This window comes from Cyprinus carpio, chromosome A24 (assembly GCF_018340385.1).
Source record: "Cyprinus carpio isolate SPL01 chromosome A24, ASM1834038v1, whole genome shotgun sequence".
NCBI classification, from domain to species: Eukaryota; Metazoa; Chordata; class Actinopteri; order Cypriniformes; family Cyprinidae; genus Cyprinus; species Cyprinus carpio.
This window is the reverse complement of record NC_056595.1, coordinates 14,468,611-14,485,755: the sequence shown is the minus strand read 5'-3', so window position 1 is coordinate 14,485,755 and position 17,145 is coordinate 14,468,611. Positions and strand designations below refer to the sequence as shown.

At 33.7% G+C, this 17,145-nt stretch overlaps 1 protein-coding gene across 1 annotated transcript in view; it reads right to left on the bottom strand.

The window, feature by feature from the left end:
• LOC109048989 (uncharacterized protein C8orf34 homolog) overlaps positions 1-17,145 on the bottom strand; it is a 77,819-nt gene that overhangs the window by 25,237 nt on the left and 35,437 nt on the right. Inside the window, exons 8-10 of the mRNA XM_042714278.1 lie at positions 8,523-8,658; positions 2,228-2,310; positions 890-963 (exon numbers count right to left, since the gene is read on the bottom strand). Of these exons, the coding sequence (XP_042570212.1) occupies positions 890-963; positions 2,228-2,310; positions 8,523-8,658 (293 nt within the window). The remainder of the gene's footprint in view (positions 1-889; positions 964-2,227; positions 2,311-8,522; positions 8,659-17,145) is intronic.

The following is a 17,145-nucleotide window of genomic DNA, read 5'->3' as shown; positions in this document are numbered from 1 at the left end:
AAACAGACAGGCAGAAAGACAGAAAGTAAGAAAGATAGACAGAACAACAGACAGACAGAAAGACCAATATAACATTAGATAGACAGACAGACAGACAGACAGACGAAAAAAGATAAAGACAGACAGACAGATGATACTGTAGCTATAGATAGATAGATAGATAGATAGATAGATAGATAGATAGATAGATAGATAGATAGATAGATAGATAGATAGATAGATAGATAGATAGATAGATAGATAGATAGATAGATAGATAGAATGAATGACGGATAGACAGACAAAAAGACAGCTAGACAGATGGCTAGATGATCAGTCAGATAGACAGACTCGACACTTGCTTTCTGTTGAGCTGTCTTTGAACACATGAACATGTTCTGTGTGAACAGCTCCAGACTCCTGTTATTGTGTTCCCTGTTGGAAGAGTGTTCTGGTCTCTGGTGGCTGTTGCTGACAGATTTGATGGAATGGGGGATTTCTACACAGGTGTCCTCACTGACCTCTCTCTCGAATGTAAACGAACACTTTTCCATTAACAACACAATACTGCGAGAAGGACGCAAGTGTTGCGTGCTTCCTCACGAAGTAAACAGCCAAGACTGTATTCATCCAAACCCTGAACCCATTTAACAGCTTTTTAATCAAATACAATGTACCCTTTTCACATGATAAGCTCTTATTCATTGTTTGGCTAGGTAAGCGTCCCCTCTAGCTTGACTAGCATGGAGACAAATATCAAGTCACGCTGGGAACGGTCCTCCCTGGAGAACGATGCAAGTGGTTTTAGCTGTCCCTCTGACAGCGTTCACAATGGAGATGATGCTGTAGACATTAATGACTTTGGGAAAGTAATATAACGAACATTTCTGCTTGAGTAACCATCACCTACCCTCCCACCCAACAGACAGTCTTCAAACAAACCTTCTGCTGCTGTCAGGGTTTCTGTCACCGCGGGTAATGGACCTGATCCAGAAGAAAAAAAAAACACAATAAAGCCTTTACCACACACACACTCACAATACACTCCCACACTCAGCACCAAAGGGCCCCTCAAGAGACAATGGATAGATTAAATTTCTCCTAAGAATGAGTGAATCCCAAACAAAAAAAATAATTTTTAACAGGCTGCCTCTTTCAGCATAACATGATACATAAATCTGCTCTTTCAGGATATGATATGTGATTTAAAGAGAGAAAAGCAGTGTGGGATGTCTATAGAACTGCTTGGGAGGTATTTACAGGGCTATGTGTCGAGAGGGGCCCACAGAAGTCCTTTACCGAGTTTAATTTTAATAAATAGTGAATTTAAAATGTAAAAATTAAACAAATATAATGGAAAAATACTTTTAAAAAATCTTTAAAAAGCAACAACAACAAAAAAAATTGTAAAATTATTATTATAATATTAAAATTGATTTATTATGAAGTTTGGACTTTGCACTTAATGTTTGTTGTTTTTTAATGTTTTTGACATCTCAATGACAAAAGACATCTCTTATGCTCAGGCTGCATTTATTTATCCAAACATACAATAACAGTAAAATATTACTGCAAATTAAAATAACATTTTTTTTTTTTTTTTTACCCAATGATTTCTTCCTTGATTTATTGGGAAACCACTGTCATACACCACCTTTCACAAGTTTGAGTTATAAGTAAGAGTTAAAAAAGAAAGAAATTAATACGTTTATCCATTAATGCTGCAATAAATTGATCAAAAGTGACAATGAAGTATTCTGTAACAAAAGATTTCTATATCAAATAAATAACTTTTTTAACTTATTTTTATTTTTTTTAATGTTCTATTCATCAAAGAATCCTACAGTTTTTAGGATTATGATATATTAAAATAGAAACCCATTCTATTTTTTTTATTATAATAATATTCCACAATATTACTCTTTTTACTGTATTTTTTTTTAAATGCAGCTTGTGTGAGACATTAAAAAAAACAACAACAATATTCCAAATGTTGTGTATGTGTATATATATATAACCCATATATATATATATATATATATATATATATATATATATATATATATATATATATATATATATATATATATATAAAATATATATATTATATATTGTATACACATACATACATATATAGTTAGTGCAATATATTTGGATAGGAAAGGATTGGCATTTTGTGTGACTTTATATACCATAGATAAATGCTGTCCCATGGCCCCATTAATTTCAGTGATGACTAGATACTTACAAGGTATTTCTGGCACAGCTTGCTCCGGGACATGGGGTGTTGGTTCCTCTTCAGACCTTGCAGTTAGACTGTCCCCTTGAAGCCTAAAAAAAATACAAAAATTAAGCATTACAGGTTTTAATTTCATAATCATCATAAGTGGCATGCATTTCTCCCCACAGTTATGATAGCTGTGTAAGATAACAGTGAAAATACTATCATGTTCTCCTTTCAGAGCAAACTCTCTCCTGAGGCTATGAAAGAACTCTGTGTAATGGATCAGTATCAAATAAAATCTCTATTTTTACCCAGTGTCTTTGCTGGATGAGAACAAGTGGAGACAGTTAGTCTCTATTCATAAAAGGTGATGAGACCATGCCAAAGCAGTCTATTTGTCTTATCACTATCAGGAGAGGATGAGGATATGGGCAGGCTGGAATGTAGACAGAGCGTAACACAGGGGAACGCTTAAGACCTGACAACAATCTACTAATCACCAAACTGTTCAGCTGTCCCAAACACCCATCAATTATGATGTCTTATCTCAGAGGATGCTGGGATTAGAAGCTTGTTTAAAGAGGGCTTGCTCTTAAAGCAACAGTTCATCCGAAAATATTCTCATCATTTACTCATCCTCAAAAGCAGAATTCGATGCTGCTCTTTATTTCAGAGGGGAAGAGATCTTTGATTGTAATTTTTGGAGCTTGATAGCATGAACATAATGTCTTACATCTCCTTTTGTGGTTGAGGAAAGAAAGACAAACAACAAAGTTGTCATTTTCAGGTGAATTATCCCTTTATGGCCATCTTGTATACACTACCATGATCCTTAAAGGAATATTTCACCCAAAAATGAAAATATCATGAAAATATACTCTTTCTCAGGCCATCCAAGATGGTGATGAGTTTGTTTCTTAACCAGAACATATTTAAGAAAGTTAGCACTTGCTCACCAATGGATACTCTGGTGTGAATGGGTGCCATCAGAATGAGAGTGGAACATGAAGCTCTTTGCTTCACAAGACATTTACTGATGGACTGGAGTGGTGTGGATTACTTGTGGATTATTGTGATGTTTTTAGCAGCTGTTCAGTCTCTCATTTTGACGGCACCCATTCACTGCAGAGAATCCACTGGTAAGCAAGTGATATAATGCTACATTTCTCCAAATCTGTTCTGCATCTACATCTTGGAGTAAATGTTCAGCAAATTTTCACATTTGAGTGAACTATTGCTTTAAGGCAGTGAAAATCAGTATGCTTAAAAAAAAAAAAAAGGATTGTGTGGCCAGGATCATACCAGGTTGATTTAAGTAGGCACATCCAATTAAAACCTTCTCACAAATTTCTTAGAGGACAGGAAAATTAAGACTTACAGCAGTACAATTGTCATACCTTATTCTTCAACAATGTCATATTCTCAAACTGTTATTTTGGAGCGGTTTCACTTCAGAACTGTAAATCACCAAATGCTTCTTAGCAAATGATAGGCTTGATTCATTTCACATTTCTCATTGCCATTGCGTGCCTTTTCCCGTAAGAGAATCAGGGCAGCTAATACGCATAATCATAAAAGAAAACAACTTCTTTTCTTTTTACCTATTTACCTGTCTAGTTGTTTCACTGCAGCTTATGCAACTTTATTTTTCTCTCTGTCTATTCATATATCAAATCCACCTACGACTTTCTCCCTCATTCTCTCTCATACGTACAGTAGCCCCTGAGAAAAAGCAGATCTGGTCTTGCACACCATCTGAGGCAGTTTCTTTTCTTACAGCATCTTTTGAGTGAATAATTAAAATAATGATGGTGAATGATTCATACAGCTGTGCTTGATCGGGTCAGTCCCCAATAATAACAGACACGGGTTGAGTCTTGGAATTCATTTGGCAGCTGTGGCCCTGCTTTGCTATAAAAGGCTACTCTGCATCCTATAAACAATATTGCCTTTTATAGTAGCTACTCCTGTCCTAGAATGGATCAGATGCACTTTTCATTCATATACCCCTAAACGTAATATAGACGTGTCATATCTGTAGCCAATTTAAGGAGAAGATGAAAACGGTGGCCCATGGTATAGGCGAAACAGGCAAATGCTAGGGGTGCCTTCCATACATAGGGGCAGCCAAAAAAAAGTCCACCAAAATGGACCACCAAAATAAAAGCAGTTTAATATTTGATTTTGAGCAGAGCTGCACCAATCGATCATCGCCCATAAATCGGAACCGGACGTTTTTTGTTTTATTTCGGAGTCTGTAAATGGCGTTAACAGAGGCCAGAGACGCAAAAAGGAGAAAATACATTAGCAGGCAGAGCAAGCTCACTGTTCACAATGCGCAAAGTCTGAATGCATCTCTGAGGGGAACTGACTGTCTTAAGAAACAGTTTAGATGGCATTTTCCTTTCATCTTGCCTCTGTATAATGCATTTACTTGCCTCTGTATAATGCATTTACAGCAGAAATCAGCAAACAATGCATCACTGCTGTTCCTTAAGCACCACCTGCTGACAGAGAGTGAATTTTCATTTTCATTCAGCCCATCTGCTGTTTGGTATGTTTTATGTAGCCTAATTTCACAAAGCTAAAGTCAGGCCATTCTGTTTTTGCTTCAGGTTTTGAAATTATACAGTCTAATTTATATCAAAATATAGGCTGATAAAGCATCTAACCATATTCTTCATGTACTCATATTTTCATTCTTTCTTGCCTTTTGCTTAAATAAAATACATTAAAAATCAGTTTTGGATTCTGCCATGAAAAGTTAAGATCAGTGCATCCCTAAATTTATAAATGTCTGAAATGAAGAAGTTAAGATTTAAATGTCAGTACTGTATCTGCCTTTGGACAATAAAGTTCTCTAATTTAAATTGCTAGCTGGGTTAATGTTAGTATTATTATAATTTTTTTATTGTGCAACCGTTTTATTTATTTCATATGTAATTTGTTTTATGTTATATCGCTATGCAGTTTCTGCGTGAATGATCGGTGGTGGAATTGGCTGTGCAAGGGGCACTAACTAAAATCTAGCCTAGGGCACCAAATTGGTCAGGGCCAGCCCTGCGGAAAGGGATTGTGCTACTTCCAGACGAGCTGTTTCCTAAGCATGTGTGGCTATAGTTTATCACCTCATCCATCACACGGAGAGGACAGACACCAGCAGATAAGGAATAAATCCCATGACCTTTTCCTACAGTGGTGCAAGAACACACAAGAACACACAAGTTCACATTTCATAAACAGTTTAAGCTTCACTGTAACTGATGATTGAAATTAACCTTGTGAGAAAACTTTTGAGAATATATTATTAAAACATGAATAATTAGAAAAAATAATTTGTTGCATTCACTATTTAGTTGTATATATTAATTGCATTTTATTTGCAATGCACTGCATTGATAAAACTTCGACTGTAAATGAAAACGAGGCTTTATAGGTTTATAGGTTATTCTAAATGTACTAAGCTTTTTATTTTTTCCTTTTCCTTGAAATTAATATTTTTATTCAGCAAGAACATATTTACTCAAAAGTGACAGTACACAAGACATTTATAATGCTACAAAATATTTATATTTCAAATAATATTTTTTTCTGTTAATCAAAGAATCCTGAAAAATTGTGGGTTTCACATAAATATTAATCCGCTGTTTTCAACACAAATAATAATAAATGTTTCTTGAGCAGCAAATCAACATATTATATATGAAATATCATGTGACACTGAAGACTGCAGTAACGGTTGCTGAAAATTTACTTTGCAGTCCCAGAAATCATTTTCAAACATTTATTAAAATAGAAAATTGTATTTTAAATTGTAATAACATTTCACAATACTCCTTTTACTGTATAATATAAATACTGTATTTAAACAAATGGAGCCTTGGTGAACATAAAAAATACTTTTTTTAAAATATTAAAAACTTTTGAACGGCAGTGTATTTTTAGAATTTTCACCACACCACCAATAAATCGGTGAATCCACTGAATGGACTTAACGGGCTTAAGTTTTGAAAGTCTCTTAACATTCAGACTTTCCGAACTGCTGTTAAGCACTGTGTTCTTCACTCATTGACCACTTGAGATAACAAATGTCCAGATAAAAGGATTCCTATGTCTGAGCCTTAGAAAATGTGAAGAATGCTGCCTGGGTCCTCCAAGTAGCCACATGCCCAGGCAAAGAAACAGAGAAGATAAAACAGAGAGAGATGGGCATCAGTTTCCTCACATTATATGGCTGCTGCTGTTTGGCAAGTCTATATGGCACTGAAGAGCTTCCAGGTGTGCAAACAGTCAAGGTCAGTTACCTGGACTGATGCAATCTAATTCATGAATGAATTATTCAGATGAACTGTTCAAGTTTCAGATTCAAAAGGACGATGTGTTCATAAATCTGACATCACTGATAAAAAAAGATCAATGCAAGAAACCCAAGCTCTGATCCGAATATGTAACCAGGGTGGGCCATATCCACAATCATGTACATTTAACCTGTGATATAAACAAATAAACTTCCACGTCAATGTGATAAACAGTGCACAAACAAATGGTGATTGTGTGATAAACATGCAAAGATGTGTTCAGCATCTTGTAGACTGTAAAGAATGTCTAAAGTATCTGTGCTGAATCTGATAGGGGGCAGAAATGAAAAGCAAAAAAGAAAGAGTCAAACAAAACAAATGCAGGGGATGTAGGAGCATGGCAGCCATCTAACGCAGCAGATTGTTTCTTATCAGAGCCTGGCTTTGGACATGAGCACTGAGTCACCCTATCACAGCCAACGGTGTGAAATATGATCATATTGCCCAGACCCAAGCTACACAACAGGAAATAAAAACCAAAAACAAGTGATAATGAAGATTATCTGTTTGTGGGTCTTATGAATACAATCAGATTTATAGAATGCTTTTAAGATATCGATATGTATGCTTTCTCTTTATCTAAAATAACATAATCTTTTCACATTAATTTCAAAATTTTCTTCAACTTTTGACACTTTTATGTCCTGGGGTAATATTTTATCTAAAATAACAGAATCTTTTCGCTGTTGTTGTTATATGAATGTCACACTAAAACAGTATAGTTATAGTAAACAGTATAGTAAATATAACATAATTATTACATGTTTAAAAATATGATTATCTAAACACAATTTGCATTAAATCATGTATCCCTGAAGACTGGAGTAATGGCTGCTGAAAATTCATCTTTGCCTTCATAGGAAGTAACCAGAAACAGCGGCAGAAGCGCCTGGCCTGCTGAAAATTCATCTTTGCCTTCATAGGAATAAATAAAATATTTACATATATTAAAATAGAAAACAGTTCTTCTAAATTGTAACATCCTTTGTATATAAAAAAAACCCTTACCAACCCCAAACTTCTGAAGGTTGTGTGCATAAAGTTAAAAAAAGATTAATACATAATTAAAATTTAAGAGCTCAAGATGAATTATAAGACACAATGTGTGAATACAAAATATGCTAAATATGTTATTTAAATATAATATATTTTTATTATTTAAAAAAATATATATTATTTATATTTCCAGTCAAGGTGTCAAATTATGCAAGAAGTGAGAAAATATTATTTAATTGTGTATTTAGAATGCTTAAAATTGTAGCTGTGAAACTAACCTTAGCATGACAAAGGAGTCAGACATTTTATTCCAAAAACAAAGATGTCCATTCCACAATTGTCATTTCTGAAAGAGGATGCTAATTAAAATATTTTGGAAATGACAGTGTGATGGAAATGTTCATGACTTTCAGAAAAAAATAAATCACAGAATTCCTCTGTCACAATTAGTCAGTGTTCATGAACAAATGATTTCAACTAGTGAGAGTATGAAAAGTGTGCTTTAAGAGAGTGATTTTCTAAAAATTCAAAGGGCCAAAAGTGCCCATAGTCGAAGAAACACCCGGATGCATAGTCTTAAGATAACTGCACATATCATAGTCAACTCAGTTTGATGTATATTGTGCATTACTCGGCATGTATTCATTCACCTTTAGCTCTCAGAGTTTTAACTCTAGATTGCTGGAATGCTGCGTGTTGCCATCATATCCAGTTGAAAGGGGTTCGGGTGCGACCTCTCAGCAAACAGAGGTCAGGATACGTGACTCGTGACTTGACTAAGATATATGGCAGTGCATTCTAGTGCAGACAAAATGATGACATTCTTCACATTGTGTGTACCACTTGAGTTTGCAGAGGTGACAACGCTCACAGGCTGAGGGGCGGCTCTATTGGAGTGGTGAAGTCATTGAGTAAAGAGCTGTTGGTAGACATGTTGGTAAATATTGAGCTGTGCAAACATTTACCTTGCACACCTTGAGCAGATGTTGAGAGTAACTTTTGCCTGGGGCTCTGAAAAGTAGGAGCTGCGGCCCTGGCTGAACTTACTGCCAGACAGCATCAGGCCAGTGACTCCCTCCATTCGCAGGTCATCCAGATCCTCTGAGAGAGAGACAAAGAGACAGAGATAGAAAGAGAATCAAAATCTGATTTTAACCTTCGGGTAATGATCATACTGAATTTACTGCCTTTGTTTGGAGTCACAAAGATCCTTATGAGGTATGAGTAAAAAAAATAATAATAATAATAATAATAATAATAATAATAATAATACATTTTTTTAAATAAAAATAATATTAATCATATTTTTATATTATTAAAAAAACAAATATATTATTTATATAATTTATTATTTTTATTTTGCAATGTTATTTTAATAATCATTAAAATAATAACACTGAAATAAATTTATTTAATGGTTTAATTTGTCTTTATAATAACAATAACAACAATTATTACTATTACTATTATTATTGTTGTTGTTATTATTATCATCATGATTATAGTTTATATCATTGTTATTAAAATTACAATAAAATATAAAAATATTTAACCATTTCATGATTAATTTATTATTTATAATGATGACAACAACAATAACAACAACAATAATAATAATAATTATTATTATTATTGTTGTTATTGTTGTTGTCATCATTATAAATATGATTTGTACAATAATAACAAAAAAAAAAAAAAAAAAAAAAATATTATTATTAGTATTATTATTATACAAATCATCAAATCAATGAGAAAATTTAAACTGAATTAGAAAATTCACAGAATTTATTCATGTTTTATACATTGAGTTCTCTGACATTTTTCTCTTTCTTTTTTGTGACATAAGTCTTAAAGCATCAACTTTATATTTGAATATGAAGCATGTATTTTTTAAATACTAAGAGCTTACACTGACTGCAAACAGAACACGGTTAACCATGTTTATCATTCCATTCCATTCTATTCTATTCTATTCTATTCTATTCTATTCTATTCTATTCTTAAATTAAATTAAATTAAATTAAATTAAATTAAATTAAATTAAATTAAATTAAATTAAATTAAATTAAATTAAATTAAATTAAATTAAGGACATCTGCTGGATTTTATTAAAGTTTCACACAGGATGACAAGCACAAATAATTCTCTTCAATAAATCTGATAGAATCTTGGTGATTTAAGGAGTTTATATTATGCACTTTAGGGTTCCCAGCAGTACTCTCTGATTACTAGCATTACAACAGACTGACAGACAGAAAGAAGAGGAGAGAAAATACATGAATAGAGATAAACAAAGCTAACAGCACTGAGATGGGCCACTCTATACTCCGGGAGGTCACTGGTGACTCTCTCACAGCATATGCTCACAGCGTGGTCGCCTGCGCCCAGTTAACAGGTGCAGAGGACTGGATCAGAGAGCTGTACATCTCTTAACACTACAGCTGTTCCTCTACAACACGCAACAGGGTCGCTGGGTGAAAGCTAGGACGTTTCCCAGGGTTTCCCAGCACAATTATGAAGAAACAGCTGACTGGGGTTTTTCAGAGACCTGTTGTGCTTTGACGCTTCTACTTAAAGCTTTAACATTATTCATATATTAATGTGTGTATACAAGCATAAACCGGTTTATGTAAAGGATAACATGTAGTCAGTTGGTCATAGTCACTAAATCAAGCCCAACAGGACCCTGATGCAAGGTAGATACCTACAAAATAAGTAATAAATAAACATGAAAGATTTAAGTAAAAAAATTACTGTATTTTGTGAAGAATCAAGAGAGTGCTGTGAGAAAAATGTAAAAGTAAACACAGGAATAAAAAAAAAATTAAATCTAAATATACAAAAAAAGATAACATGGAGTAATGGGTGTTGAAATTTCAACTTTGCCATCACAGGAATAAATAAAGAAAAATTCTAAATATATTAAAATAGAGAACAGTTCCTTTAAATGTAAATTTCCACAATATGTTTTTATATTTATATTTTCTATTTTCTTAAATTATATTTATAAAATTATATTTAAAATGGAATAACAAAACCATCTAAGCAGCCTAACAGCAAGCAGAATTGTAATACTGCAACCAATTTAATGGTTTGTAGCAATATAATTCAATAGATGTATGATCAGGTGTGCGTATAATATCTTTGGCACGGCTCATCAAATCCAATTTCAGAGCCAGAACTGTTTTATAATGCCACTTTGACAAAGCATGTTTCTCACAGGGGGTTTCGTTCATGTGACAAACATTATGATACAGCAAGAACGAGGAGCAGTGGGGTAAAGTGAGCTGCATTCCGTGAGGTTAGCACCTCCCACCTGTGCCTTGGGCTGTAGGTGTTATATACCAACTATACCACTTATGCTGAGACGCACTGCCAACTGACAGCGTGTGGAAGGACACACAGAAAAAAAACACCTTGTTAGACAAGTAAGTGTAGCTAATGGCAGGGATTAGACTTGGCCTATTCATCCATGAAACTCTTACTCGACTCACTTTACATCTCTCAATTGCCTCGTCTTTTTGTTCGAGCTGCTGATGTGGGAAGGGGCCCAGTGGGAAACAACTTATCAGTCACAATTAAAAGCCCCCCCAAACGCACCTTTTTGTGTGCGAACGCTCCATGGGGTCAACACAAGATTTCTCCCATGAGTCTTTGTGCAAGCACGGAAAGCATGTGTTTGTTTAAAAGGGAGGTCTGCTTGGCACGGGAATGCTGACACTGCCTTGTTCGTGAAATACCAGCGAGTGTGGTTATATTACATGCCTCATTCATCATCGCAGGTCTGATCCAGCTGAGAGAGAGAGCCAGAGGCCACTTCATACACACACACGCAGCATTGTACAGGAGATCGCAGCTGTCCGTCGTGGGAAAGTCTCTCTTTTCGGACTGGGCACCAGGGTGTGTGGGTCAACACTGAGGGGGGCACCTGTGGCAATATGGCAGCGATTTTGTTATTGCTAATATGAGTTGGCTGAAATTTTGCATTTGAGAGAAGTATAGAGATAGACACAAAAAAGTGCGCAGAACTGTGTTTATAATATATGTATTTGAATTGCATATGAAATTGAATCAAATATAAAATTTTACTGTAATATTTGTGGTTGGTATGATTTTTAAAGGGCTTTTTAAAGGTCTTTTATGTTTACCAAGGCTGCATTTATTTGATCAAAATATAATATTATATTAAAATATAATAACAATTTAAAATATTTATATTTTATTTTAATATATTATCAAATGTAACTTATTCCTGTGATAGCAAAGCTGAATTTTCAGCAGCCATTCCTCCAGTCTTCTGTAATTTGTAGAATATATTTAGGCCTAAATAAAGATTTATGTGTTTGGTTTGGATATAAAATTTTCATTCATTTAGTGAAGGAAAATGTGATGTGATGAATATTTGTCAGTCATACAGTACATACATGAAACAGATCATAATTTCTTAATGCTTTGCATATTTTATTTTATTTAAATCATTTTTTTTTTCAAATTGCTTAGAATCAGCATAAATCTGTTCACTGTGAAGACAATTAAATTGATACAGTTAAAAGGTATGAACATGTTTATAATGTCTAAATAAAATGTAAGAGATTAAAACAAACTGCATTTGTTGATAATAAATATATAAAACTGGTCATTGTGTACTGTACTGTACAGAAATCTTACGCATTTCATTTATTTATGACTCAATCAATGTATTCACTGCACTATCCCAGGTAGTTAGGTTCCAAGACTTATGTTAAAAATTTACAAAGATTGGTCTGCCCTTTATTTTTATTTATTTATTTCTTATGAGATACAGCAGGAAATAAAATTAATGTTGCATTTATCTCCTGCTTTGACTCAAAAAAACAAAAACACATTTAGAGTGCATACCAATCTTTGTAAATGTATTTATGACTAACAAATATGCATCACATTAACTCATTAACTTTACCCTGTGTAATCTAAATGAATTTGGAGTTTATTAGCAATTCAAATACATAAATCTTAAATTTAGGCCTAAGTTTCATTTTTGGGTGTATAATAGTTGCTCTTTCCACTTCAAAACTGTATCAATGGATAGAAAAGACTATGAAAAAATCATTGGCAGATATTATCAGTGCATGTTCCTGAGCATTTTCCATAAGGGGGTCAGTGTGTGAGAAACTGTGCCCATAAAAACCCACCCTGATTAATTGGGCTTCAATTGGAGGTCTTTCTTTAAATGTTTTCCCACAGAGCTTTGACTAATTTCTTCTTTTATGTGGACTTAAAGCTGCTTGTTTCACAAATGCACCAATGCCCGAGCCAGAAGTGGACTTTAAGACTTGAAAAAGTTCTTCATCGGCCTGACAGGGATCTGAACTCCTGCCATAGTAAAGCGAGAGACTGCAGAGTGGGCTTTTCTTCTATGCCATTTGGAAAGAACTGACACAGAGGGAAACAAAGGTGTATGCAGGCTCTTTAAATGGTACACTGCCTTTCCTTAATAAATCTGCCAGGACTGCCGATCCAGCAATGCTACAAAATAAGACATGACATGAAGACACAAATTTCATTGTGATTTGTTTGAGTCTTATCTGAGAATTTAGAGCTTGCTGACAACATAAGACAAAGAGAGTGGCGTGACTTTGAAAATAATCTTGTTACAAGCAATTACAAGCTAAGACATGACAATTTAAGCCACTAATTGATTTGAAAAGCAAAAAACAGTACCAGATAAAACATTTTGATAACATTGAAAAGCAAAAACAGTACCAGTGGCTGCACACATCCAGACAAAACAAGAGTGTGCGTTTGCAGCAGTCATGCATTACTGTAGTGTCACTGCATACCTCAATGTGGAATAAATCAACTGTCGGGGATGCTGAGCCCCTGGAGAGATGTGGAAAGTGTTATCCAAACAAAGACAGGAGTGATGACAAGGAATTTCTGTCTGTAATTGTTCACACCAACCGAAGCAATGGGCAGGAGTGTGTGTGTGTGTGTGTGTGCCTGTTCTAGACAAAGTTTCCATGTAGTATAATGCACCAAAGACAGTCTACACAAATGACTGTGGTTCATGTTGAGGTTGTTAGTCATTATTTGTAACACATAACTGAATAAAGTTCTTCAGACTGTTACATGAATCCCACCAAGAGTTACATATAAATATATATTTTTTTTTCTTCATTTCAGATGTTGACGATAATCACATAGCCATACCACAGTAAACTATAATAAATGCAGACGACGCATGCAGACATGACGTTTCCAGATTTACTTCAAAGTTCTTCATGTGTTTATGTTCCATCTCTAGCTCGTAATTATCTGAGCCGGGTAATTGACAGAATTCGCTGTCGAGAAGCTCTAGACGTCTCAGACTTTGCACACTTTCCGCATTTGTGTTTCATTAAGACTAAAATGTCACGTTCCAACACTGTGGTTTAGTCCTCACATACATACAGCACTTTGAAGTGAGTGGGAAAATCATTTTTGTTATGCTTTGTAATGAAAACAGTATTTTAACTATGTTTATAATTACGGTCCCGGGTCGCCCCTTTCGTTCTCTAAAATACTTCTGCCTACCGCGCTGCAAAAATTTCACATCTGTCATGGCGGGCGATGATGAATGATCTTTCAAAATTTATATGTAGAGTTAATGAAAGACAGGATTATGTGGAGTTACACACGACGCCGATGTTGATGAGGACTGGAAGACTCTGAGGCACTGACACTTCAGAAGTATACATTTTTAACACAGTTAAGTATAAATGATTTAATCAGTTTACACACAAATGGCAATTGTTAAAACTGTTCAAATACAAAGCAGATATGTACAATATTGCCACCTGCTGGTCAGTTATAATTGATCCATACAAAGATACAGATGGTTCTTTTGTGCTACATTGAAAAGAAGAGAGATGAGTCTCTCCAAACAGATAAAGTTCAATAAAGCAGAGGTTTACAAACTTTTAGTTGCTAAGGACCCCCAAATGCAATGGTCACCTTGCGAACAAACCGTTTCCTAAAATATAAATGCAGCTACATATTTTAAAATGATTTTTACTGCGTGAGGATAAAAGTTATATTATGAAGACAATGTTGTTTAAACAACAACATTGTCACACACACACAAAAAAAATAATAATAATAAAAAAATATTATCTGGAAAATATGGATTATAAAAGCAATATTTAAATTAAATTATATATATATATATATATATACATACATATATATATATATATATATATAGATATATAGATATAATTAATTTAAATATATATATATATAATATATATATATATATATAGATATATATATATATATATATATATATATACAGTATATATTGAAAAACTTCCAAAATTATTATCTGAAAATATGGATTATAAAAAGCAATATTTAAATTAAATCATGCAGGGACTACTGTGAATGTCCTGTTCTGTTTTCTACATATATTTATATATATATATATTAGGGCTGTCAAATGATTATATATTTATATATATATATATTAGGGCTGTCAAATGATTAATCACGATTAATCACATCCAAAATAAAAGTTTTGTTTACATAATATATGTGTGTATACTGTGTATATTTATTATGTATATAATAAATACACACACATGCATGTATATATTTAAGAAGAATATGTTATGTTATATATATTAAATATATTTATATATAATATAAAATTATAAGAATATAAATATATAAATGTATAACATGTAAATATTTTCTAAATATATAATTTATGTGGTGTGTATTTATATATACATAATAAATATACCCTGTACACATACATATATTATGTAAACAAAACTTTTATTTTGGATGTGATTAATCGTGATTAATCATTTGACAGCCCTAATATATATATATATAAATGAACAAATGTATTTTTTTTTTTTTTAATTAAGCAACTCAACTGTTTTCAACATGATAATAATAATAATCACACACGTTTCTTGAGCACCAAATCAGTATATTAGAATGATTTCTGAAGGATCCTGTGACACTGAAGACTGGAGTAATGGCTGCTGAAAATTCAGCTTTGTCATCACAGGAATAAATCACTTTTTAAATCACATTAACATAGAAAACAGTTATTTTGAATTGCAATACTATTTTAAAATATTAAGCATTTTTATTTAGCACTGTAGTTTTACTGTATTACTTTATCAAATAAATGAAGTCTTTGTGAGACTTCTTTCAAAACATGAACAAATGTTTCAGACCCCAATATTTTATTTATTTATTTATTTATTTATTTATTTATTTATTTATACTTTTTTCTGTAATTTCTTTCCTGGACCCTAGTTTGAAGCCAATAAGTCATTCAACAAACCCTACATTTATTCTGCATCTCCGGCAAACACACACCATTCTCGACTGCAAAGATGCTTGACTGTTGATAGCAGAGGTGATGTCTCTGTTATCACATCATGAAGACCAAGAAACAAATCTGAGGAACACAGACACACACAAACCAAAAGTTACAGGGGCATTTGTGTAGAATAACATTATCGCAAGATTACAAAACAGACCATTCATATCCACAATGCCTGGACTCAAACATGACTCACTGTTTGTTACATGTCAGATTTTTGGAGATGTTTGTTGTTAGGTCTATGGGTTCATTATTACCATACAGTACATCATATTTTGAGGTTACCGCTCTACTGTAAATCCTCTAGGGTTCTGTGGGTTACATCATAATCTCACTGGGTCTTTTCAGCTGTCATTCAGTTTTAATAAATGGCTCACTTGCGGCCTGTACATTCAATCATTGAGCTGCGGCTTGCAGCATCTTGGCACAACTGCACACTTCTTGAAATTAGATAATGCATCTGCAAGTGTGTTGTAAAAGCCATATAAGAGCAATAATTTTTCATGAGGGACTTTTTACCCTCTTATCAGTGTATCAAAGATACCATATAGTTGCCACAGCCAAGCCTCCTTCATGTGAAAGATTGAAGATCACTGTAACTTACACCAGCATGTTCCATCATCACTTGCATCACTGACAAACACTATGCATACTGGTTACAGTGGTGCATCTCTGTTATTTGTTTACACTGTTGTCAGGGCAACTGTTGTGTCTCCGCATCCTGGAGAGAGTTCTTGGCGTCAGGGAAGAGCAGAGGTTGGCGACGGCTGCCAAGACAGCCATTACATCACAAACAAAAGCAGCACCCTGATCGCTTAATCCACTGCCACAGTAAACTATACCACATCTATAAAATACCAAGAGTTAGCGTCATCTGGGGGGTTAAAGTGAAACAGATCAAAATGATAACCCGCAGATTTGCCATAAAATAGGATCAAGTATAACAGGATTAATCACAGCATAATCAATAAGAGGCAAAGTGTTCAATATTTGCAAAATATATATAATGAGCGAGTACATCAAAAATTCATCTACCAAACTGCCTTTTTGTCTTATCCCAAATCACTACAGTACATTTATAATAAGTGATTATTTTTGGACTATTGTAGCCTGTTCGGGTCATCACCAGTCCAGAGTAACACATACCTTCTATTCTTCTATGCTAATGTGTAGGGACTATAAAACACTTTACTATAATAAAACTATTTATAGTTTAATTGGCCAAA